Raw genomic sequence first — 25,944 nt, 5'->3', positions numbered from 1 at the left:
TCCTCAAATCCCCTCTAAACCTCCTGCCCCTTACCTTAAATCTATGCCCCCCGGTTACTGACCCCTCCGCTAAGGGAAAAAGTCTCTTTCTATCTACCCTATCTATGCCCGTCATAATTTCGTATACCCCTATCATGTCCCCCCTCATCCTTCTCTTCGAAGGAAAACAATCCTAGCCTTTTCAGTTTCTCTTCATAGCTGAAATGCTCCAGCCCAAGCAACATCCTGGTGAATCTCCTCTGCACCCTCTCCAGTGCAATCACATCGTTCCTATAGTGTGGTGCCCAGAACTGTACACAGTACTGCAGCTGTGGCCTAACTAACTAACTTTGCTGTGTGCAAATTGGCTGCTGCATTTCAACAGTGGTTATAATCCAAAAGTACCCGCAATGGCTGTAAAGTGCTTTGAGGTGTCCTCGAATCATGAAAAGCTCTTCACATCTTCCTTTCCTTCATTCCATCCATCCCTTTCTTCCCTCTATTCCTCCCTCCTAAAATGATTGAAGGTATTGTGTTCTTTTCCGTGCACCATACAACCCAAGATCCTATTTGGCTAATTTATCACTCTCATGCACTGTGTAGACAATTTCAACAATACGACGCCCCCAAAACATTTGACTGTTGAATGTTGCAGACAAAAACCACTTGGGTTAAAGCTGTAAATGAGTTCAACGGACACACAATTGAACGGCTGCCTGAAATTCTCTTGGGATTTCTTTTTAAAATTATTGTTTGGTTCAGGATCGTTCACTGGTATTTCAGATATAACAACTCTTCAGTGTACACTACTTGATCAATTTTGTAGTAGTTATTGTGCAGTAGGCTTTAGAAAGGAATGTATTAAGCCAAACTGGTAAATAGAATCATAGAAACATACAGCACTGAATAAGGCCATTCAGCCAACCATGTCTGTGCTAGCTCTTTGAAAAAGCAGTTGTGCTTAGTCCCACATCCCTGCTCCTTGTCCATAAATCCACAAGTTCCTCATTCTCATGCACCTTTTCAACTCCCTTTTAAAATGATACATGAAAATCGGCTTCCACCACCTTTTCAGGTAGAATGTTCCAGATCCTGACAACTGACAATTATTTTGAATCTGTGACCACCCCCCCCCCCCCCCCCACTTGTCAGTTATTGACCTACTCACCAGAGGGAATAGTTTTTCCCTGTCAGCTCTATGAAAACCACTTATCATCTTGAAAACCTCAATAGGTCACCTCTTAACCTTCTCTGTTATAAGGAGAACAGACCTTTCCCCATGACTGATGTCCTTCATCCCTGGTAACTCCTGGTAGACCTCCTCTGTACTGTTTCTGGGTCCTCAGCCCAACCATCTTCAGCTGCTTCATCAATGACCTTTTCTCCCCACCCCCCCCCACCCAATCATATGGTCAGACGTGGGGATGTTCGTTGATGATTTCACAATGTTCAGCACCCATTCGAGACTCCTCAGATACTGAAGCAGCCCATGTCCAGATGCAGCAAGACCTGGACAATATCCAGGCTAGTAACAGTTGTGCCACTCAAGTGCCAGGCCATGACCATCTCAAACAAGAGAGAATCATACCATCTCCCTTTGACATTCAATGGCATTACCATCGCTGAATCTTCCACTATCAACATCCTAGGGATTACCATTGACCAGAAACTGAATTGGACCAGCCACATAAATGCTTTGGCTACAAGAGCAAGTCAGAGGCTGGGAACTCTGTGGCGAGTAACTCACCTTCTGACTCCCCAATGCCTGTCCACCATCTACAAGGCACAAGTCAGGAGTCTGTTGGAATACTTTCTACTTTCCTGGATGGGTGCAGCTCCAACAACACTCCAGAAGCTCAACACCATCCAGGAAAAGGCAGCCTTTTTGATTGGCACCCCATCCAGCACCTTCAACATTCACTTCCTTCATCACCGATTCACAGTGACAGCAGTGTGTGCCATCTACAAGATGCACTGCAGCAACTCACCAAGGCTTCTTTGACAGCACCTTCCAAACCCGCGACCTCTACCACCTAGAAAGATGTGTGGGAACATCACCACCTGCAAGTTCCCCTCCAAGTCACGCGCCATCCTGACTTGGAACTATATCACCGTTCCTTCACTTTCGCTGGGTCAAAATCCTGGAACTCCCTTCCGTCAGCACCATGGGTGGGTGTACGCCCCGAGCATCAAGGGAGAAGACTCGAAGGGTGGAGTTCCAGACCTGTAAGTATAAAAAATTTACCTCGGGGATTCGTGGCCTTTATCCAGGGCGAAGACTGGGAGGGCGGAGTTCCAGACCAGATTTTTTTAAAAAAACTGGAATAAAAACCTAAAAAAAACTGAAAAAGTGACGTCACAGGAAAGCTGTGACCAGATTGGCTGGTAGGGAATTTGTACTGAATTTTAAAATAAAACATTGATAAAAATTGATTAAAACCCTAATTAACTAATTTAATAAGTAGAGTAACTAAAGCAGAGGGAGGAGATTACTGCATGTAGTTAGCATTTAATATTTATAGTAGAAATCTAGCACTAGGGACCATATAGTTAATTGTAACATAATTTAGTAAGAATTTAAGTATTTTAAATTAATTTATTAATTAGTGCTAGAAATGTCAGTTAGAGGGGTGAAGTGCTTCACCTGTGAGATGTGGGAGGCCCGTGATGCTTCCAGCGTTCCGGACAACTACATCTGCAGGAAGTGAACCCAGTTGCAGCTCCTCACAGACCGCATGGATCAGTTGGAGCAGCAACTGGATGCATTTAGGAGCATGCAGGTGGCAGAAAGCGTCATAGACAGGAGTTTTAGAGAAGTGGTTACACCCAAAGAGCAGGCAGATAGATGGGTGACTGCTAGAAGGGGCAAGCAGTCAATGCAGGAATCCCTTGTGGCTATCCCCCTCTCTAACAAGTATACCATTTTGGATACTGTTGGGGGGGTGGGGTGGGGGGGGGGGGGTGGTGCGGGAGGGGATGGCCTATCGGGAAAACAACAGCAGCAGCCAGAGCAGTGGCACCACGGCTAGCACTGTTGTTCAGGGAGGGACAAAGCGCAGAAGAGCATTAGTTATAGGGGACTCCATAGTCACGGGCACAGATAGGCGCTTCTGTGGATGTGAAAGAGACTCCAGGATGGTATGTTGCCTCCCTGGTGCCAGGGTCAAGGATGTCTCTGAAGGGGGAGGGTGAACAGCCAGAGGTTGTGGTACACATCGGTACCAATGACATAGGCAGGAAGAGTGACTAGGTCCTGTAGGGGGAGTTCAGGGAGTTAGGTAGAAAGTTAAAAGACAGGATCTCTAGGGTTGTAATCTCGGGATTACTCCCTGTGCCACGTGCCAGTGAGGCTAAACACATGGCTGAACAGCTGGTGTAGAAGGGAGGGTTTCAGATATCTGGATCATTGGGATCTCTTCAGGGACAGATGGGACCTGTACAAGAAGGACGGGTTACATCTAAACTGGAGGGGCACACATATTCTGGCTGCGAGGTTTGTTAGCGTCACTCGGGAGGGTTTAAACTAGTGTGGCAGGGGGGTGAGAACCAGAGCAGTAGGACAGCAGGTGAAATAAATGAGGGGGAGCTAGTAAATAAGGCCAGTAAGACTGAGAGGAAGAGCAGGCAGGGAGATGTTGCTGAGCACATTGGGACTGGTGGTCTGAAGTGCATTTGTTTCAATGCGAGAAGTATAACAGGTAAGGCAGATGAACTTCAAGCTTGGATTAGTACTTGGAACTATGATGTTGCTATTACAAAGACTTGGTTGAGGGAAGGACAGGATTGGCAGCTAAATGTTCTGGGATTTAGAAGCTTCAGGCGGGATAGAGGGGGATGTAAAAGGGTTGGGGGAGCTGCATTACTGGTTAAGGAGAATATCACAGCTGTACTGAGGGAGGACACCTCGGAGGGGTCATACAGTGAGGCAATATGGGTGGAGCTCAGGAATAGGAAGGGTGCAGTCACGATGTTGTCAGGCCTCCCAACAGCCAGCGGGAGGTAGAGGAGCAGATATGTAGACAGATTTTTGGAAAGATGTAAAGGTAACAGGGTTGTAGTGGTTTGTGATTTTTAACTTCCACCTATATTGACTGGGACTCACTTCGTGCTAGGGGCTTGGATGGGGCAGAATTTGTAAGGAGCATCCAGGAGGGCTTCTTGAAACAATATGTAGATAGTCCAACTAGGGATGGGGCCGTACTGGACCTGGTATTGGGGAATGAGCCCGGCCAGGTGGTCGAAGTTTCAGTACAGGAGCATTTATGGAACAGTGACCGTAATTCCGTAAGTTTTAAGGTACTTGTGGATAAGGATAAGAGTAGTCCTCAGGTGAAGGTGCTAAATTGGGGGAAGGCTAATTATAACAATATTAGGCAGGAACTGAAGAATTTAGATTGGGGGAGGCTGTTTGAGGGTAAATCAACATCTGACACGTCTTTCAAACGTCAGTTGATTAGTATCCAGGACCAGCATGTTCCTGTGAGGAAGAAGGATAAGTTTGGCAGGTTTTGGGAACCTTGGATAACGCAGGATATTGTGAGCCTAGTCAAAAAGAGAAAGGAAGCATTCGGAAGGGCTGGAAAGCTGGGAACAGACGAAGCCCTTGAGGAATATAAAGACAGTAGGAAGGAACTTGAGCAAGGAGTCAGGAGGGCTAAAAGGGGTCATGAAAAGTCATTGGCAAACAGGGTTAAGGAAAATCCCAAGGCTTTTTATACGTATATAAAGAGCAAGAGGGTAACCAGGGAAAGGGTTGGCCCACTCAAGGACAGAGGAGGGAATCTATGTGTGGAGCCAGAGGATATGGGCAAGGTACTAAATGAGTACTTTAGTATTTACCAAAGAGAAGGACTTGGTGGTTGATGAGTCTATGGAAGGGAGTGTAGATAGTCTGGGTCATGTCGTTATCAAAAAGGAGGAGATGTTGGGCATCTTGCAAAGCATTAAGGTAGATAAGTCCCCAGGGCCTGATGGGATCTACCCCAGAATACTGAGGGAGGCAAGGGAAGAAATTGCTGGGGCCTTGACAGAAATCTTTATATCCTTATTGGCTACAGGTGAGGTCCTTTGTTTAAGAAGAGTAGCAAGGATAATCCGGGAAATTATAGGCCGGTGAGCCTTACATCTGTGGTAGGGAAATTATTAGAGAGGATTCTTCGGGACAGGATTTACTCCCATTTGGAAACAAACAATCTTATTAGCAAGAGGCAGCATGGTTTTGTGAAGGGAAGGTCGTGTCTCACTAACTTGATTGAGTTTTTTGAGGAAGTGACGAAAATGATTGATGAAGGAAGGGCAGTGGATGTTGTCCATATGCACTTCAGTAAAGCCTTTGACAAGGTCCCTCATGGCAGACTGGTACAAACGATGAAGTCACATGGGATCAGAGGTGAGCTGGCAAGATGGATACAGAACTGGCTCGGTCATAGAAGACAGAGGGTAGCAGTGGAAGGGTGCTTTTCTGAATGGAGGGATGTGACTAGTGGTGTTCCGCAGGGATCAGTGCTGGGACCTTTGCTGTTTTTAGTGTATATATAAATGATTTGGAGGAAAATGTAGCTGGTCTGATTAGTAAGTTTGTGGACGACACCAAGATTGGTGGAGTTGTGGATAGTGATGAGGATTGTCAGAGGATACAGCAGGATATAGATTGGTTGGAGACTTGGACGGAGAAATGGCAGATGGAGTTTAATCCGGACAAATGTGAGATAATGCATTATGGAAGGTCTAATGCAGGTGGGAAGTATACAGTAAATGGCAGAACCCTTAGGAGTATTGACAGGCAGAGAGATCTAGGCGTACAGGTCCACAGGTCACTGAAAGTGGCAACGCAAGTGGATAAGGTAGTCAAGAAGGCATATGGCATGCTTGCCTTCATCGGTCGGGGCATAGAGTATAAAAATTGGCAAGTCATGCTGCAGCTGTACAGAACTTTAGTTAGGCCACACTTAGAATATTGCATGCAATTCTGGTCGCCACACTACCAGAAGGACGTGGAGGCTTTGGAGAGGTTACAGAAGAGGTTTACCAGGATGTTTCCTGGTCTGGAAGGCATTAGCTATGAGGAGAGGTTGTATAAACTCTGATTGTTTTCACTGGAACGACGGAGGTGGAGGGGCGACATGATAGAGGTTTACAAAGTTATGACCGGCATGGACAGAGTGGATAGTCAGAAGTTTTTTTCCTTGGTGGAAGAGTCAGTTACTAGGGGACATAGGTTTAAGGTGAGAGGGGCAAAGTTTAGAGGGGATGTGCGAGGCAAGTTCTTTAGCCAGAGGGTGCTGAGTGCTTGGAACTTTCTGCCGGGGGAGGTGGTGGAAGCAGGTACGATAGCGACGCTTAAGAGGCATCTTGATAAATACATGAATAGGCTGGGAATAGAGGGATACGGATTCCGGAAGTGCAGAAGGTTTTAGTTTAGACAGGCATCAAGATTGACGCAGGCTTGGAGGGCCGAATGGCCTATTCCTGTGCTGTACTGTACTTTTGTTCTTTTGTTTCAAGCAGTTCAAGAAGGCAGCTCTCCACCACCTTCTCAAGGGCAATTAGGGATGGGCAACAAATGCTGGCCTAGCCAGCGACGCCCACATCCCACGAACGAATGAAAAACAGGCCTTTATGTCTTTCCTGAAGTGTGATGCCCACAATTGTCCACAATACTCAAGCTGAGGCCTAACCAGTGATTTATAAAGTTCTAGCATGCGCACTTTGCTTTTATATTCTATTCCTCTATTTATTATCCCAGATATGGAGGACTAATGTGTTGAAATGTTTTATCTTATTTAAATGTAAAATTTTTGCATAGACGAAAAGGTAGCAGGAAAGTCATAGCCCCTCAACTTGATTTAACAAAGTATGGATTTATAATGCAACTTTAGTGGCACTGTTAAGTGGTTTCAGTGTAGCTTAGAGACCAGAATGAAACCAGAGAGAAGCCAAGAGACACACCCACTGGATTTTACCCCACATCGAATGCAAGTCAGTACAGATTGAGTTCATTGAGCACTTTTTAAAACTTATCTTGGAGTTGATTTAAATGTTGAGTGTGGGTGGGCCTGTCTATGCTCTCATACATTTAAGCTTTACTAAGAGAGGAATTTGGGCAGGAGAACTGGAATTTGAGTCGGGCCTGACTGGAACCATCGTTGTATAAATTTCAGTGTAAAGTTACTGTTTACAATGCATATGTTGATTATGCAGATAGGGTTAAATGGAGTAGACTGTGGGGAGGCTGGTGTGGAACATTATCAGCAGCATAGTCCAGTTTGACCTGTCATGCTAGGCCCCCACCTGCTGAGAACGAGGCACATTAATTTTTTCATGAACATTGATTTTAAACTGTTACTATAGTGAAGAAAGGGTTGTTAAACAGATCAGCCGTGGTTGGAAAAGACATTTGCATATTAACAGATGGTGATTGGTAGGAAAAAGGACCATTCCTGACCCATTCAACCCACAATGGACCTTTGATCACCGGGTATTGTAAGAGGAGCAGTCTCTGGAATGCTCCAAGGTGATACAATCCAAGACGTGGTCAGACCAGTTAGTCACATGACTAACCTTCTTGGCAACCTGGGCTTTACTGAATTGTACGGACAATTTGAACTCTGTCTATTTACTCTTGGACTGAGAAGCTCTCTCCTGTCTGCTCCCATCTCTTTCTTACAAGCCTCTGAATTCACTGAAGACACATGAACTCCAAGAGAGAGTCTCCTACAGCGAACAAGGTTTAAGAAGAATACTGGGCCCCAACGAACAGCAAGGTCTACCTACAATCAAGGACTGTACAGTGAGCTTGAAGAACCGTTGCAAAAACTCTTCCGATATTGTCTCAAACTTTTCTACTTTATTTTTATTCTCTTTTCTGTCTCTGTTTGCATGTGTGTATCACATATGCATGCGAGCTTGGGCGCATCTTGTATCTGTAGGCATCAACCGAATTAGAGTTTAAGTTGAATAAATTTCAACTTTTCTTCTTTAAACCCAAGAAAGCCTGTTTGTGCTGGTTTCTTTGCCTTATAATTGGGAAGTGGTGAACAAGGATTCACCAAGGGGGAGCTAAAAACACGGTGTGTTTAAAATTAAACCCTGTTATGGTAAGACCAGGTGAAAGCTGAGAGGGACCCCTAGACACCTTTCTCACCTGGTCATAACAGACTAAATGGCCTGTTCCTTTGCTGTTAATTCTATGATACTCCTATATTGTAGATATTATATATCTATTATTAAAACATTTTTGGTAAATTAGTTTTCTTTTTTTTTTCCTTTCAGCAACAGAGAAGAAGCCCAAATGGGTGGGGCTTGGATTATGTTATGTCTTGCTATCCTGTTTGTTCTTTTCAGTCACTTCACTCTTGGTGAAGAAGATTGAAGGCATTCATGCTCTGGAAATCAGTGGGATTCGATGTTTATTTCAATGCTTGTTTACATGGCCCATCATTGTATATAATGAGTAAGTACAAAAAAAGCATCGCGTGGCTTGCTATATGATGCAAGTATTATGTTTGGAGTTACCATTAGCATAATGAAATACATATATCATATTTAGGATTTGTAAAACTGTGTAATTTGTGGAACAATTCTAAGGGGCGTGTTATAAATTTTACAGCCCTCAAGATTCGATAAATTACCAAGCTGTCCCTTTAACAGTGATGTAAAGCTTGTTAATATTTGTTTACTGTAGGCATACAGTGTAGGTAAACAAATTTGACCAGTTTGGTTCGCTGAGAACTGAGACTTTAGCTGCAAAAGCATAAATTGTTTTTGAACTGTTGCCACCTTTGTGTAATGTTCCTGTGGATATCATGGTTAGGGTTACAAACAAGTAAAAAATCATTTTCTTTCTATCTTGTATGTAAGCTAAAGCTTTCCTGATGCATTAATGGGGTAATTGTACTTTAATCTGTGGTACTGAGCGATACAACAGGGTGCATTGCCGTTTGTGGGAAAAATACATTGGCTTAAATATCCCAGACAAACTCATTTACCAAGTACTTACTGCTAGGCCTACAATGGGAGACTGGCAACTCACTGGAATATCATATTGAGTGATTTGGCCTCAGTGGTTTGTCCATCTTTAAATATATTTATTCTCTTGTCAGTTCAATGCTGATGATATGGACTAAACATAATCCTGATTTTAAATACTGAAATTACCTCCTGGTTGTTTGAGACATTCAAACTTAAAGATCATGGCAAGAAGTAAATATATTCAAGATTGCTTTTAGAGTTGCTTATTTTGTTACTTGAAAAGACAACAGCAAGACATATCAGATCAAGGATCGATGTCAGGGGAGAATTTAGTTTTTAATATGGTTAAACTGAAGTAGTTTAATATAATACAAATTAAGTTAATATCTTAATTAAACGCAAGACATATCTGATCCTTTCCAGACCTCCAGACAGGCTTCTAGTGTTCCCAACTCTGGATTTTCATCATCCAGGATCAGATTTTCACTTTCTCAATGGACTGCATCTCCAACTTTCCTAAAAGGCCTTGAATCTTTGACCTTCAGGCCAATGCTGGACTTGTGAACTTCCCATTGGGTCCTGATGTTGATTGCAGACTAGCTCAAATGAACCACTGTTCTGACCACGGCGCCCTTTATATTCATCCAACAGTGATAATGGAAGTCATTAAAAATGTAGTTTTATACATATGGAAAATGCTGGAAATATTGGCAGGCCTGTAAGCATCTGTGAAGAGTGAAACAGTTAACATTTCAGGACTGTGACCTTTCATCATAACTGGAAATCGTTACAGGTTTAACAAGTTTTAAGCAAGTACAGAGGCAAGGAAAGGTGGGAGAGGAGGAAAGAACAAAGTGGAAGGTCTGTGGTAGGGGGGAATGCAGGAGTAATTTAATGAAGAGCAGGATCATTACCAGCACTTGCTGTCTGAAAAATTGGAAGCAGTGGTTAGGATTCAAGATTGTTGAACTCGATGTTGCGTCTAGAAGACTATAAAATGCCTAATCGAAAAATGAGATGCTGTTCCTTGAGCTTTCGTTGAGTTCCATAAGAACATTGTAGGAGGCTGAGGACAGAGGTCAGAGTGGGAGTGGAGAACTAAAATGGTAAGCAACTGGAAGCTCAGCATCACACTTGAGGGCTGAATGGAGGAGTTCAGCAAATTGGTCCCCAATCTGCATTTGATCTCCCCAATGTTGGGGAGGTTGCATTTTGAGAAGCAAATACAATATACTAAATTGAAAGAAATACAAATAAATCGCTGTTACACCTGGAAGGAGTATTTGGGGCCCTGCACAGATGGGAAGGCAGGAAGTAAAAGAGTAGGTGTTGCATCTCCTGTGCTTGCATGGAAGGTGGAATGGGAAGGGCAGCGGGGTATTGGTGGTGAGGGAAGAGTGGACAAGGGTGTCATGGAGGGAATGATCTCTTCAGAATACTGAAATGAGAGGGGATGGAAAGATGTATTTGGTGGCATTGCGCTGGACATGGCAGAGGATAATCCTTTGCATAAGCTACTGGAGTTGTATTGAAATGCTCTTGCGATGAGATTTATGGTTTGACTTGCCAATGGAATTCTAATTTATTTTTAAAAAAAAAAAGAACTCTCCAAGAAAGCTGATCCTTGAACTCAAAATAAAAATGCACAGTTCAATGCCAATCTCCTGCAACCAATTTTCTAGAGAGAAAGAAAGAGAGTTGGACATTGCAGTGCAGTACTGAGGGAGTGTTGCACTGTTGGATGTGGCATTGTTCAGTTGAGATGTTAAATAGAGACCCTGTCTGCACTCTGAGGTGGACATAAAAGATCTCATGATACTATTTCAAGGAGTTCTCCCCAATGTCCTGGCCAATAATTTTTCTTCAATCAATATCACTTTTTTAAAAAAGACGTATGATCATGATCTCTTTACTGATTGTGGGATCTTCCTGTGCACACTTTGGTTGCTGTACTTCCTACAACAGTGACTACACTTGAAAAGTACCGCATTGGCTGTAAAGTGATCTGGGATGTCCTGAGGTCATGAAAGCCACGTGCAAATATTTTTCTTTCTTTTGCTCTTTCTCTTGTTTTCGTTTTCTTGCTGTCTTTCTCAATGAAATAGTTGAATCTGGAAGTAGCAAAGACATTGCTGAGAGTTTCATCAGCACATGGGCTGAAGTAGGAGAGAATTGAGAGTAAAGGGCCAAAGACAACAGCTTTTGTCTTTCCGTTATTTAACTGGAGGAAATTACGGCTCATCCAAGACTGGATTTTGGACAACACCAAATTAATGGAAGGGATGAGAGAGGTGATGCATTTGTAGAGCTGGGTGCCGTCGACATATATGTGGAAGCTGACCCTATGATATTGGAAAAGGGCAGCATGTAAATGAGGAATTGGAGGGGCCCACAGACAGATCCTTGGGGACTCCAGTGGTAATGGTACAATAATTGCCATTCATAATCTTGCAGTAAACCCACATTACTGCTCCTTAGAGTTTCTGGAAAATACTCTTCTTCTTAGGCAGTCCCTTGTGATCGAGGGTGACTTGTTTCCACTCTAGTTCGATGGGTTCTGAGTTAAGGCCTACTCGGGTGTGTAATTGCAACCCGACCCGAGCCCGACAGAGCCACATCCGACCCGGCTCAAGTCCTTTGATTTTTTTTTTTCCCGCGCCCAACCCGACCACCAGAATGAAGTTGATTATATTAAAGAGGTTGTGCTCTACCTTGGATGGAATCGCTCATTACAGGCTAGTGCGGAGTCCGGATGCACATTTCCCACCTTGACGCCTGGCTGTCACTGTGTCCGACCCAGCCCGATGCGCCCCGAGCCCGAATGCCGGACCCGGAAAAGTGACCCGACCCGACCCGAACCCGACACATGTCGTCTGGTTCAGGTCGGGTAGCCATGCTCTAGTTCTGAGATGGCTGATAAATACAATGTATGATCTGCAGACACTGCCGCATGAGGGGCAGATGGTGCTTAAGGGTCAGGTAGATGAGTAGCTTGGAGGTTTGTGCGCTCCCTTCAACGCCTCGACTTCACCTCCGAATGTTCCTGACAAAGTCCCACGAGTTGTACGATGCCTTTCCGAATGAGCTTTCTCCATCTAGGATGGTCACGAACCAGGGACTCCCACGAGTTGACGGGATGTTTGATCTCTTCCGGGATGCTTTGAGGACATCTCAAGTGTTTCCGTTCTCCTCCTGGGAGTCTGCTGCTGCGACCAAGTTCTGAGTAGAACAGCTGCTTCGGGAATCTGGTGTCAGGCACACAAACGTTATTGTTTGTGGCTTTTGCTGTCTGCTTTGGTCTGTCATACTCTACAAAATTGGCCCATTGAAAGGTTGTGAAATTCCTAGGGGGAGATTTTCATTGGATGTACAAGTGTAACCAAAGCAGAGGTGCCTCCAAATTTGCAAGGGAAAACTCAGTGCCTTGTACTGCTCACCATCCAGCTGACACCATCCTGAAAGGGGCTTATTATTAGGCAGCTGGAATGCTTGCTTGCTTCAGGCGGTAGAACCCTTTTAATATGCAAACTGGGGTCCTATGATGGGCACAGGACCTCAATTGCCATTTTGGGAGATAGGAGAATGTACTGTGCAAACTGTGCCCGATTTTACACAGCAGCACAAAAACAGTAACTTTAAAACGGCTATTGCTGGGCCAGTACTAACGGAAGTGCTTCTCTGGGCTGCACAAATAATGTGGGACACTGCCTCCCTGTGCTCCCATGCTATCACCCCACACCATTATTTATGCATTTGCCTTCCCCCGGGCCTATCATTCTCCTGGGTCAAAGCCCAAGCCATGGTAGATGCCCGTTTTTCCCCCACCCATAAACCACGGATGGCATGGTTGTGAGGTTTTAGATGGACTTTCCCTCCTTCCAGCCCCATCAGGTGGGCAACTGGTGTGGTCCAGCAGTCAAACCTCCCATCCCCACCCCAACAGTTAAAATTTCTCCCTATTGTTCGCTACTGTTATCCTGCAGTACTCTGCAGCACCACATGGTGGCTGATTCCTTCTTGCACAAGGGTAGGATTTTAGTGATCTCCAGAGTGCGAGACTGTGATATCAGTTATGTGAGACGTTCAGAACTAACATGTAATTTGTTCCAACCGTTGGCAGGAGCAATTTGAAAATGAATGGGGAAAATCAGTACTTGTAAATAAAGCTAAGCCAAGAAATAGTTCCCATTTAATCTCCAACCAAATCAAGAAACTGAAGGTAAAAAAAAAATGTATGACGGTTAAGAGAAACGCTTGCACTACATTTTAATGCTTTAAAAATCTGTCGTTGTTTTGCAGACTAGACTTGCTGGGACCAAAGGGATTACGAATTTTGATTTTCATGCGAGGGATCCTTGGTGCTACTGCTATGATGCTGCTCTTCTATGCCATTCAACAGCTGCCTTTGGCCGATGCGACGGTCATTATGTTTAGTAACCCGGTCTTTGTTACCTTATTTGCATGCATTTTTCTGAAGGAAAAATGCACTTTGTGGGATCCTGTCTTCACTGCCTTTACTTTAACTGGGGTAATCCTCATCGCCAAGCCTCCATTTCTCTTTGGCTCACAGGTTTCTGGAATTGAAATCGACTACAAGAGTCGCATCAAGGGGACTGCCGCTGCTTTCGGAAGTGCAGTCTGTGCGGCAATGACGCTGACAGTGATTCGGAAAATGGGCAAATCCGTTAATTATGTCCTTTCCATCTGGTACTACTCAGTGATTGGATTAGTTCTATCCGTGATTGTGGTCTCAGTCATTCAGGAATGGCGCCTGCCCTTCTGTGGGATCGATCGAGCATTTCTTATCCTGATTGGCGTCTGTGGATTGGGAGGTCAGATCTTTCTCACAAAAGCCTTGCAGATTGAGAAGGCTGCATCCGTGGCTCTTGTGAAGACCACGGAAGTGGTGCTGGCCTTTATACTTCAGTACTTATTCATCAATTATTCCCCCACCTGGTGGAGTTTGGGAGGAGCACTTTGTGTGACAGTTGGCACCACTGGAGTTGCTATCCGGAAATGGTACACCAGCACCAGAAAGACCAAGAAAAGCCAAAATTAACCGTGGCTTATTATGTTTTGTAATGAAGTAGAAGATCTGCTCGGGAAGATAGGCAAAATTTGAATGTAGTTGTTGGTGGAACGCTGAAGCAACTTGTTAAGAAAGGCAAGGGTAACTGATTATCTGCTTCCTGAATACAATAATTGAATACTCATACCCTTAACTGTTATTTTCTCAGGATGATACAGGAATAAGAGCAATTATTTAAATTGTTAATCTTTAAAAATTATTTTTAAAGAATCAAAATTAAATTTTTTGTAATATTGTATACTTTTGACGAAGCACAGTTGTGACAAGATAGTTCAAAATCTCATACTTTGTTATTTAGACAAACATACTCTTTCAGAGTTCAGCAGACTGTCCTTGACCTATATGGGTGTCGGTTATGGCTCTATGGTAACTCTGCTACTTCTGAGTCAGAGGGTCATGGGATTTAGCATCCCTCTAGAGACTTGAACACATAATCTGAGCTGATACTTTAGTGCAGCACAGAGGGCATGTTGCTTGTTGGAGGTGCCGCCTTGTGGGTGAGATGATAAAACAAGGCCCTGTCTTCCCCTTCACGTGGCTGTAAAAGATCCCACGGCACTGCTCAAAGAAGAGCAGGTGGGTTTTCTGGTGTCCTGGTCAACGTATGTCTCTCAACAATGACACATTATCTGGTAATTTATCTCCTTGTTCTTTGTGAGACCTAACTGTCCGCAAATTGGCTGCCACCAAGGACTACACTTCAAAAGTATATCATTGGTTGTGAAGCACTTTGGGACTTCCTGAGGTCAGTAAAGATGCTCTATAAATGCAAGCTCTTTCTTTTTTAGTATTCTGATGGGGCTCCAGCACTATAGATGTGTGATTTTCTGAAATTATAAATTAACTACAGAATTATTTAACCTGCAAACTGTTTGATAAAAGTAGATCCTTCAGAATGTTCTCACTTTAAGAACAGATAAAACTTCAATGCTGCATATGTAAGAAGAAATATGATTACAGTTTAGTGTAGAGTAACCAAGTTAATTTTGTTCACTCAATACACCATTCTACAGTTATCCAGCAGCCTGTAGTATATATGTACTGATTATGAAGCTAACGATTAAAGGTGCTAACTGACCAGCCTTCTGCAGCATGTTCCAAACGGTAACCAGAACTGCTGAGTACACGTTAAGTTCCAGTTTTCTACATATAGAACACAGTGTCATCACAACAATACAGCATACAGTGCATTCAGAATAATCAATCAGGCCACTGTGCCCACATAGAAAAGGACTGTTGAATTTGCAGAAGAGTATTTCACTAGTTTTGGCCACTTCTGCAACTACCTTTTGTAGCAAACATCAGAATGTGCACATGGAGGATCAACTCTTAATATTGAATTATATTTATACTTAAATACTTGCACTAAGTTGCGAGGTTATTTATTTTGTCTGGTGTTAAACAACCTCACTTCATAAAGCATGAAACAAATGTTTTGTGTAAATAGCAATAATATAGGCTGAATTTTATCAGCACGCGTGCGTGCTCGCGGCCAAGCGCTGTGAAAGCAGTGGCCTTTTGACAGATGTGCCGTGGGGACTCATTTAAATGGAGGGGGCAGAGTGGCCACCCCCGATGACATGGGGCGGCCGCCACGTCTCTGACAACAGTGTCGGCACCAGCTCCATTTTTAAGGGGCTTCCAGCCCTAAGATTAAATTTGACATTTTTAAAGGTATCTGGTCAGTGAAACTTTATATTAAGATTTGTGCACACCTGCAATCCCCTGTCCAACTACCCCAATGCACATAGTAATTTTTTGGTCTTTCCTCCCCCCCCCACCCCCCCACCCCCCAAAAAAAAATTAGTTAGCAGTAATCACCTTCTCCCCCCATCACCCCTATGAAATTTATTCCCTTTGACCCTAAACCCCTTCCCACCATCCCCACACCCAATGAAAAAGGTTTTCCACCCTGCCCCCACCCTGATAATTTTACTCCTCACCCCTGTCTTTCCCGCCCCCGCCCCCCCCCCCAGTGTGGTGTTCCGAAGGTGCGCGGGTTTTGATCGGCGGCAGTAAAATCGACGTGGGACAGCTACCAGCGGCAGGTAAGTTAAATTGCGTTTCATTACTGCTCATTTGAATATTTAGCTGACGGCCCTGCCGCTTGGCGGCGGGGAGTCGCGCCTAGGTCCCACCGCCACCGGAAATATGCAGCGAGCCCTTCTCGACATTGGGAGTCAAGGCAGGCCTATCCCCGTAGAATTTTATGGGCCCCCCTGCTGCGACCCACGGCATCGAGGGGCTGTTTAAATTCAGCCCTATATGAAGGTTTCGATGGACAAAAGAACTTAAAAGTATTGCACAATTGTTTTGCCTTTTTTCCAATTTGAAATGATCCTACCAATGAGCTAGCAATGACTGGGAGTGATATTGTACAGATGTTTAACACATTAGATATCAAATTTCCCCCCTCCACTATTTTTAATGGAAGTGTTAATCCATTTAAATAAACAGTTAGTTCCTCCATTTAAAATAGCAGCGAGAGGAATTTGATACGAGTTTAAGTTGTTCCATGATAACATTGCTCCCAGTAATTTCCAGGCTTTGGTGTCTGTCTTTCTCTTGTCTGTTATAAACTAATTCATTTATAGGTTAGACTAGAAAAGAGTTCCCATATTTTGGAGATAGAGGAGAGGGGTATGAAGAACTTGTTAAGAGGAACAAGGTTATAGGATTCTTTATTCACCAAAGATCATAGACATGCTGTCAAATATCCAGCCATATAGAGCAGTTTACAGGTCTTACAAGACTTTGATTTTCCACAATTACATTTTTAAAAAGCCATCAGTAATCTCAAATTCTACAAGAGATTTTCTCCAAGTCAGTTTTGTATTTTGTTTCTCTTTTTCTCTCATTTTCTTTTATCCTCCAGTCTTTATTTTATGTTTCTCTCCTCCATTCCCTGCCTTGTATACCATTGCTGTTTTTCATTGTTGTTTACCCACCAGTTTTTATTTGTTTCTGTTGTCTCTGTTTGCTGCTTGCCTGACTGCCTTTTCCATTTTCTCTGCCTCGCCGTTTCTGCAAAGCTTCATGTTGCCTGTTGGTTCAAACGCTGTGCTCCTCCAATTCTGACCTCTTGTGCATCTCCAATTTTGATTGCTTCACCAATGGCACCCTTGCTGTTAGTTATCTAGACCCTAAGTTCTGGAACTCCCTCCCTAAACCCCTCCACCTCTGTCTCCTCCCTTAAGTCATTCCTTAAAACCTACCTCTTAAGCTTTTGGCCAATAGTTCCTAATGTGGCTCGGTGTCAGATTTTGTCTGACAATGCTCCTATGAAGAGCCTTGAGACATTATTACATTAAATGCACTATATAAATGCATTTTGTTGTTATTGCCTGCCTCTCTTTCACAGTCTGGTCCATACACAGGTGGCCTTAGAGAGGGAACATGTAGGCTTGGGGACTTCCAATACTGTTGGGCACTGCAGGGAATAGCTTCTATTGATATCGATTAGTACTGTGACTGAAATTATGAGTTTATTTTTGCTTGTTTAAATTTTATGGTTAATTATGGGTGGTTCCTCCTTAATCTGAGGGACCGTTTGTGCAGTTGCCTTTCTGGGGCAACCCTTTGTCAATCCTATTGGATGTTTCATTTAAAATAGGCACCCGCCCACACCCCCCCCCGACCCCCCCCCCCCCCCCCCCCCCCTCACCCCCCCCCCCCCCCCCCCCCCCCCCCCCCCCCCCGCCCCGCCCCCCTCTCTGCAAATTCCACATTTAAAATCGCAACAAGAAAGGATAAAGAGTTTGCTGCACCAGCTGCTGTCACTTCCAGCCCATGATTCTGCATCCGCTAACTTGGTAGAAAACTAGGAAATGGGATTATGTAGTTTCCAGTTTTATTTTGTGTTCCCTGTTTGCGCCAGGTAGCTGATGCATTGAAAATTTTACCTCCCTCTATCTCTGTCTTCTGTATCTGTCCTGCAACAATGATTTAACTTGACGTAAGGCAGTTGCGTTTTTATCCATTTATTTAATCTTTCATCGCAACATCTTTCATAAGACCATGAATTGGGAGCAGGAGTATTGGTATGGTAGAGTACAAAAGGGCGGAAACAAAAAGGGGATCTTGGAGTAATGACTGACTCACTGCTGTCTTAATGAACTGTATATCACCAAATCTTGTTTATCTCCAGTGTAAAATTAGTTAATGTGAAATATAAACAAATATGTAGCTACATTTTGTTACATTTGTTAATTGAGGCAACATAAGGCCTTCTGTGAGCAGCCCCTAGTAAAAGGTGTGCCCAGTGATATGGATTTACTGTGGTAGGATATCATATGGCAGTTGGGGAGTTCACTGTAGATGAAGCTGGGCTGAATGATGTGTACAGTTTGTACTAGCTGAACACAGTGGGTGGCATGTTCATGTTTGTTTTTATTATATACTAACAGTAATTATTAGGGAATAGCTTTAGCAAAGACGACACAACTGACATAAAATGTTGGTGTGAGAGGGAGAAGAGTTCAAAGGCTGTCATGATTGGGTCTGCATGTGAATACATTGCCAGATTTCAGGAGTCATAAAGTACCAGTGTCCACCACAAATAAACAGTCAATATTCAGTCCAAATGTATGGAAGAAATACTTTAAGTCATCAGTTTGTATTTTGGAGTGAATTGTTCTCCCATTGCTCCTGACCTATAATTTGAGCTCTCGTTACTACCCGCTGCTGCTAAACAATGCTTAGTTTGTCGTTCGAAGAAGCCAGCCCTTTCTGTCTCCCAGCGTGCTTTCCCCTCTCTCAAAGTCTTCTCCCTTTTATGAGCTCATTGCCATAGACACGGTTGCTTCTTTTCATGTTTTACTTACTAGTTCCTCCTTGATGCTCCACAGCTGCGATAAACCTCTGCTCTGCTTTCTGGCCTTCTCTCCTTTCTGTTTGTTTTTCTCAAGGGCTCCTTTCAAAAAATAAATTAGTTAACTTGGAGATTCAATGACACTCTCTGCTTTAGACAAAATTATCGAACTCTTGATCTTATTTAAATATTTTCCCCATTGAATAATCTGCCAAAATCCAACATGGCGACAGTGTATGGCTGATTTTTACCTTCAGTGGTGGTGGGAGACCGGCCACCTGTTATACAATCAGTCGGACTTTCCTTTCCACTTAGTTCAATGGAGAGGCAATTCAGGCTGGGTCTAGAATGGGTGACTGGTCTGTGTGGATTCTGTGATCTGATTTGCCCTTGCTAACCACATGATACTGTTTGCATAGCCTGCACAGAGCAACCAGTAATAGAAAAAGATGCTACAGTCACATATCTGTAGGGGGTCATTAAATATAAGGTAGTCATTAATAAATCCACCAAAGAATTCAAGAGAAACTTCTTTACCCAAAGAGTGGTTAGAATATGGAGTTGTTGAGAGGGATCGCCTGGAAGCATTTAAAGGGAAACTGATAAACGTATGAGGGAGAAAGAAATGGAAGGTTATGCAGATAGGGCTAAATGAAGTCGGGTCGGGAGAGGCTCAGTTGGAACATAAACACCAGCATAGACCAGTTGGGCCAAATGACCTACTTCTGTGCTATAAATTCTGTTTAATACCTGCAATCATATAATCAGACGATCTTACAGATACAAAGTTTTTATAATGTCCTAAATTTCAGTCATGACAATGAATGCTATTTTAAGGTATTTCCAACTGCTTTTTAAAATATATTTTTTAAATTTTTTGAGAAAAATGTGATGTATTTTCACTTAATAGACTTTGTTGGAAGACTATATATTTAAATTAAATTTTTCAGTATGAGTAACTTTTTTCTAATTACTGGGCATAAATACCTGCAATGAAATGTCCTGTGTGTATTTTTCTCAATAAATATGAAACATTTATGGCAGACATTATGTGGTTGATTTGGCTGTGTTTGTGTTATCACATGATTAAATGTTCCTTCTCCTGATCTGTAATATAACATTTCCTTGCTATTGTAGCATTTGTATTCTGCTCCTCCCCCGAGTCACTTCCTTTGTTTTAGCTTTGTGAGCTTAGAAATGAAATCTCTCTGGATGGTTCAGCAGCAGCTAATATGTGCCCTACAAAATTAAGGCTGCAACCCTTTCAAATGTTTTCTGCTTTCCCCTCTTCAAAACAAAACACTAGACTCGGGAGTCTATTCCAACTCAAGTCATACTTTTACATTATTTAACTCATGCCTTTTAATGCTCGGATTCACTAGATTGTGTCTGAACCACACCAGATATTTGATTAACGTTTTCCAATGTACTCATAGCAGATACACTGCAGCCGAAACTCTGCGACCCTTCTGGCACACTCTTACGGTAACTTCAGGCTGCAGATTAGGTGAGGGCCAGGCCCGAGCCTTTTCCCTGTGGGGTCAGCCCAAACGAGACCTGTGACACAGAGGCAGGGACCCCCTATGTTGGGTATTAACTTCACCCTGGCCCTCGGAGGGACCCCATGTGGCACTGGGCAGTACAGCCCATCCTAAAGATGCAAGTGGCCCCACTTCCCTTTATAAATGGGGCTAGAGGATTTATCAGGGAGGACCTGGTGCCCCACCCCTATGCTGCCTGGAGTTCGCAACCTCCCCTGGGTTTTCCAGACTGTGAGTCAAGGTAAGCACAATGGATCTGTCGCAGTGTTGCAGGTTCCCTAGCATTGGTATTAAAATTAATGACCTCTCCAACCCCACACAAGTTCATGGCAATCCCAGAGAGTACATTCTAGCATTTACTCCATACTCACCCCATTACAACAATAGCCCCAACCCCACTTTGGGACAGGGCCTATGGTATTGGCTGCAGGCAGATGGGACTCCTGCTCTTCTGCACTTATTTATTTACGGTACAGAAGGCGGCTAGGCAGAATAGGAATTCCAGATGTTCGGCCCCGTTTCATTTAATGAATGGAAAATCTCAGAAACATGCTTCCAACATCTCTCTAGATGGTGCTGTTAGGCAGAATGTTATCAAGACTGCCATTCATTCAGAAAACTCTTGTATCAGAGATGCTAACTGGCAGTGGTTAATGTGGAGGCTGTAAAATGGGAATGCTGAAGATTTCTTGCAACTTCCCTACATTACAACAGTGACTGCTATTAAAGTACTTGATTGTCTGTAAATTGTTTTAGGATGTCCTAAGGTGGTGAAAGGTGCTCTATTAATTTTTAATTTTTCAAAGCTCCTGTCCAGCTGAATTTTTAAAAAAAAATCAAAACCCTCCAGTAAGTTGTCAAACTGAACGCAGTGCACTTAATTTCTTTTGATTCTTTGTTTCATTTCACTTCAGTATTAATTTCTGAAATTATGATTCTACCTTTTAATAATACATGAAAAAGCAGTAAGAAATTATTAGATGGACAGGGCTGGGGCCTGGGCTGTTGCTGAAGCACTTTGACCAATACTTGTGTGATGGTTTGAATGGCTGCAAGGGTAGCTGAACACTTTCCAACTGTTTTCTGCTGTTTTTGATCACTTTTTGTAAAGTTTCTGAAAAGCTCTTGGCTCGAGAGAGAGAGAGAGAGAGGAACCATCCTGACTTTCTGATGAGGAAAGCCATTGAGTTCCCACTTGTGTTTAGAATTACCCTGATATTTAGGCCAGAAAGCCTGGGATTTTCCTGAGCACCTGCAACAGGAGAAGGCTGTTGGACATGCACATAGAGATGCTTGGCACATTAGCAGGCCTGCCACAGAACCTGTCGTTGCCTGTTGAGGAGCATGGAGACCAGCTTCAACTTGTTACAGGGCTTGGTGAAGAGCTTGGAACCCAACCTTTCCAGCGTGGAAGTGGTGGTCAGCTCCATGACAGCACTTGCAGACCCAGTTGATGTGCAGTGTCTTACAGCTGATGTTTCAGTTTCCATTGCAGCACAGGCAGAAGCGACTCAATGTCGGTACAGTGGCGCAGTGGTTAGCACCGCAGCCTCACAGCTCCAGGGACCCGGGTTCGATTCCGGGTACTGCCTGTGTGGAGTTTGCAAGTTCTCCCTGTGTCTGCGTGGGTTTTCTCCGGGTGCTCCGGTTTCCTCCCACAAGCCAAAAGACTTGCAGGTTAATAGGTAAATTGGCCATTATAAATTGTCACTAGTATAGGTAGGTGGTAGGGAAATATAGGGATAGGTGGGGATGTTTGTTGGGAATATGGGATTAGTGTAGGATTAGTATAAAAAATGGGTGGTTGATGTTCGGCACAGACTCGGTGGGCCGAAGGGCCTGTTTCAGTGCTGTATCTCTAATCTAATCTCTAATCTAATCTAATGTCTCATTGCTGCAGTGGAAAATCCGACTGAGGTCATGTGTTCCTTGCTTGTTGCCATCCAGGCTCAGACTGCTGCCATCATGGCTGTGGATACCAATACTCAGGGACTTCGAGGGTCGCACAGCAGTCCAGCATCACCCTTCAACATTACTAGGATTGCTGAGGTGTCACCCTGGGGGTGCAGCAGTGGCTCTATGGAGCATGAACCTATTGTTCTCTCTCAAGATGACAGTATTCATGCTCCCATCCCTGTCACTCCACCAGTGCCCCTGTTGATGCCCCTCAGCCAGCCAGCCCAGACTGCTGCGGCCCATGTCCAAGTGGTACAGTCTGAAGCCAGGCCCTCGAGGCCGAGAGCTTGGGGGCATCCTGCAAGGCCATCTGAAGTCACCCTCACTGAAAGTCAGTAGCCTTCAATTAGCCATGCTGTAGCCAAAGGGCTAACACTGCGTAGGAGCACTAGGCCAGGCAAAGGCACCCACAAGACTGGCACTAAGTGAATGCACAAGGGTGAAGAATAGTTCAGTTTGTGTATATTATTGGAAGTGTTGGATAAAGTTGTTATGGAATGGTTATTTTTGTAGTGTCTTTTATTTCAGGATTTTGGCTGTGATGATCCTTAGCAGAGGGATGGAAAGGTGGGGAATTGTGGAGCAGTAGTGACATGGGACTGTTTTTAGGGAAACTGGAGTCTGATGAGGTACTCATGGACAGGCCATCCAGAACGATGTCCTGGATGTGTCCTCCCTCTTCCTCCTCCTCACCCTTCTTCTGAGGTGCTCACCGAAGGCCTAGTTCCATGGGCCATGCCCTCATGAGAGCCAGGTTGTGTAGCATGCAGCAGACCACCATGCATTTGGAGACACAATCTGACGAGTACTGTAAGGTACCCCACGTCGGACGGTGCAGGCAGCAAAACTGTTATTTCAGGACGCTGATGGTTTGCTCTACGATGTTCCTGGTCACAGCATGGCTGCCATTGTATGTGCACTGTCCACGCGTGGTCAGGTGGTGGAGAGGAGTCATGAGCCACATGTAGAGTGGATAGTCCTCATCACAGAGCTGCCACCTTTGGTTCATTGTGGTGGCTCGAATATGGTGGGAATGGCCTACTTTTCATGGACTGCCAAGATAATGGGAGTTCATCAACATAATGCTCTGTGCTTGGCCACACACCAACTGCATATTAAGGGAACGGAATCTTGGGAGGTTCTGGAACATCTTCCTGTTGAGATGCAGCGCCCGCAGAGCCACCTTTGTGCAGTGGATGGCTCCCTGCTCCATTGGGAATCCTGCTACTGTGGCAAAGACACATGCCTGCTCTTCCTGCTTCTCTCTGGTTAGAGAGAAGGTTATGAAGTCCCCTCTCCTTCTGTAAAGGGTCTCTGTGTCTTCCTGATGCAGTGATGTACGGCAAACTGTGAAATGTTTGCAATGTTGGCTCCAGCTCGGAAGTATCCTGAGGTGTAGATTTTGAGGTTCAGAATGATCTTGACGGCCACTGGCAGTGCTATGCTCGCTCTGCTGTGCTGCTGCAGGCCCGGGTGGTGCAGATGGAACCGTTCTGCATCCTCCTCCTTTGGTGAAGCATGACTGAATACCCCAGGCAGGTACAGCCTTCAATTGAGAGCACTCTTCCTCGTCCCTCTGTGCACAGCTTCCCCTCTCTCCTGTCTGTGCTCCATGTCCTTTTCATACTGAAGCCCAAGAGGGACTGCAACTATAGCCCCAATAAATGATGGGAGGCTTTCTGCTGACGTGTCTTCAAATTCCGCTGATCTCCTTAGAAAAGTCAAGCACCACTTCCTTCTGACTGACGTAGTACTTCCACTCACTCTGCAACAGCAAAATAGAGTCAATAGAGGGATCCCTCATGCAGCTGAACAGATGTTTCGCTGAGTGTTTAAGAGAAGCTGTTAACTTGTGAGGTCCAAAATGTTAGGTTGGGTGCAAAATCAGCATAATATGCTTACTCTACGTGCTTCTGGTGCACAGGTGCCATGCTCGCCCTACTCCCCTTCCAAACATGGCGATCAGCACGAGCTGCACCGTAAGCAAATCGGCCACCTTTTTTGGAACCCCATTCTCCTATAGCACTGAGGCTAGAAGTGATACGGAGCCCAATTTTGTGGCCAATGTGTAACAAACTCAAAGAGGTGGAGAAAAACAAATGTAATAATGTGGAATAGACAATATGGATTTTCCTTCATGTGGATTTCAGCCTTCGTGATAGCATTTAAAAAGATTAAATACAAGGCATATGAAAGCAGCCATGGAAAATCAATCCTCTTGAATACTGCCAGAAAAATACAGCATTTATACACAAGGATTCACTGTGTGCATATGTGTGATGATGCCTGGATATCACTGGTGCCATCACACTGCTGTTTGAACAAAGCAGTTTTCCTGGGCCCAGTTATTGCAAACAGTCAGGAAGAGCTAGTCAAAAATGGATCTTCCAGCTGTTGATCTTGAGAAATATGTGTTCAGTTGGCTGCACAAGACCCAGGCAATAATGATATTAAATCCGCTATTAATATAAACTATAATGCAAGAGTAGCTCATTCTGAACAGCCACTTCCACTATTTTAATAATCTACAACAATTTCCTTCCACCTTCAAAGTAGGAAAAAAATTAATGAGTTTATGTGGCTGCTGTTTATAGATTTGGTTTAAATGAGGCCCATTGTATGAATCAACAATAGATATTCATGGAATTTTATGCAGTACGTAGTATAGCACTGCAGCGTTATGATGGTTGTTTCCCTCCTGGGTTAAACCTACCAGAAAATAAAGCTTGATGTCTCGAGCCTTCAAGGTGTACCATGCAAACTTGTGTCTTTATGTGATTTGAAATGGTCACTGTGAACCCAAATTTTACGAATGGTCTCAGCAGCTGTGACTCTGGGATGTCTGTTAGACCTTTGTTCTGTGGCAAAGTTCGTCTGTAGGTGACCATTGCCCATAACAGGCTATATACAAGCAGACCTTGTCAACATATACAATAAGACTGTCTTTCCATGTTAGAATACACAAAATACAATCCAGGCTAGTATGCACTGCTACTCTGCCCATTGTTCTTGCTGGTTGCTTTCCCAAAATATAATTTCCTCTTTTACCAGGTGTCATTAGGCTGAGTGGGAAGGTGAGAACATGATGGAGAGGAGAGAACCCTTCTGGACCATGAACGTTTTTTATTGTGATGGGTATCTGCTTGGATACTGTTCAGAAAAGTTCTCAAAGGGACTGCTTTTATATCAAAGTAAATGGACTTCCTTATAATCGAGGGACCCACTTATGATCTCTAGTCTTTTAATTACTCAATATCCATATAGGAACTCCATGAGCAACTATTTCATTTAAAACAACCTCTGAGATTGTGCGGACAAGACTTTGAACAAGAAATCTGAACTCTTCCTTTCTGTTATTTAAATGCTCAAACCATATAGTGATTTGTGCAGGTTTGTTTATTGTATGAATTGGTATTCTATGTTGTTTTGCTTTGATGCATTTTTTTAACTTTTAATAAATCTGGACAAGTACTCTACACAGCCTAGTAGTATGTTTTATTTCCACATTCTAACATGATATGGTGATATATATTAATGATTTGGGCTTAAATGTAGGGGGAATGATCAAGAAGTTTTTAGACGACACAAAAGTTGGTGGC

General features: G+C 43.8%; 1 protein-coding gene across 2 annotated transcripts; it reads left to right on the top strand.

Moving 5' to 3' along the window:
* Nucleotides 1–2,112: 2,112 nt before the first annotated feature.
* Nucleotides 2,113–25,726, top strand: LOC137363995 (solute carrier family 35 member G1-like). 2 transcript variants are annotated; one of them, XR_010972870.1, is made up of 4 exons: nt 2,113–2,205; nt 8,251–8,431; nt 13,249–16,086; nt 25,397–25,726. XR_010972870.1 is itself a non-coding variant. In XM_068027490.1 (3 exons), the coding sequence occupies exons 1-3, from the start codon at nt 2,145–2,147 to the stop codon at nt 14,006–14,008; spliced, it is 1,002 nt and encodes a 333-aa protein (XP_067883591.1). In that variant the 5' UTR covers nt 2,113–2,144; the 3' UTR covers nt 14,009–16,767. The 2 variants fall into 2 exon arrangements, 1 of the variants encoding a protein (XP_067883591.1); XM_068027490.1 differs by lacking the exon at nt 25,397–25,726 and having other exon boundaries at nt 13,249–16,767.
* Nucleotides 25,727–25,944: the final 218 nt, after the last annotated feature.

This window comes from Heterodontus francisci, unplaced genomic scaffold, assembly GCF_036365525.1.
Source record: "Heterodontus francisci isolate sHetFra1 unplaced genomic scaffold, sHetFra1.hap1 HAP1_SCAFFOLD_1497, whole genome shotgun sequence".
Classification (NCBI taxonomy): Eukaryota; Metazoa; Chordata; class Chondrichthyes; order Heterodontiformes; family Heterodontidae; genus Heterodontus; species Heterodontus francisci.
The sequence above is the reverse complement of the archived record's forward strand: the minus strand, read 5'-3'. Positions and strand labels throughout refer to the sequence as shown.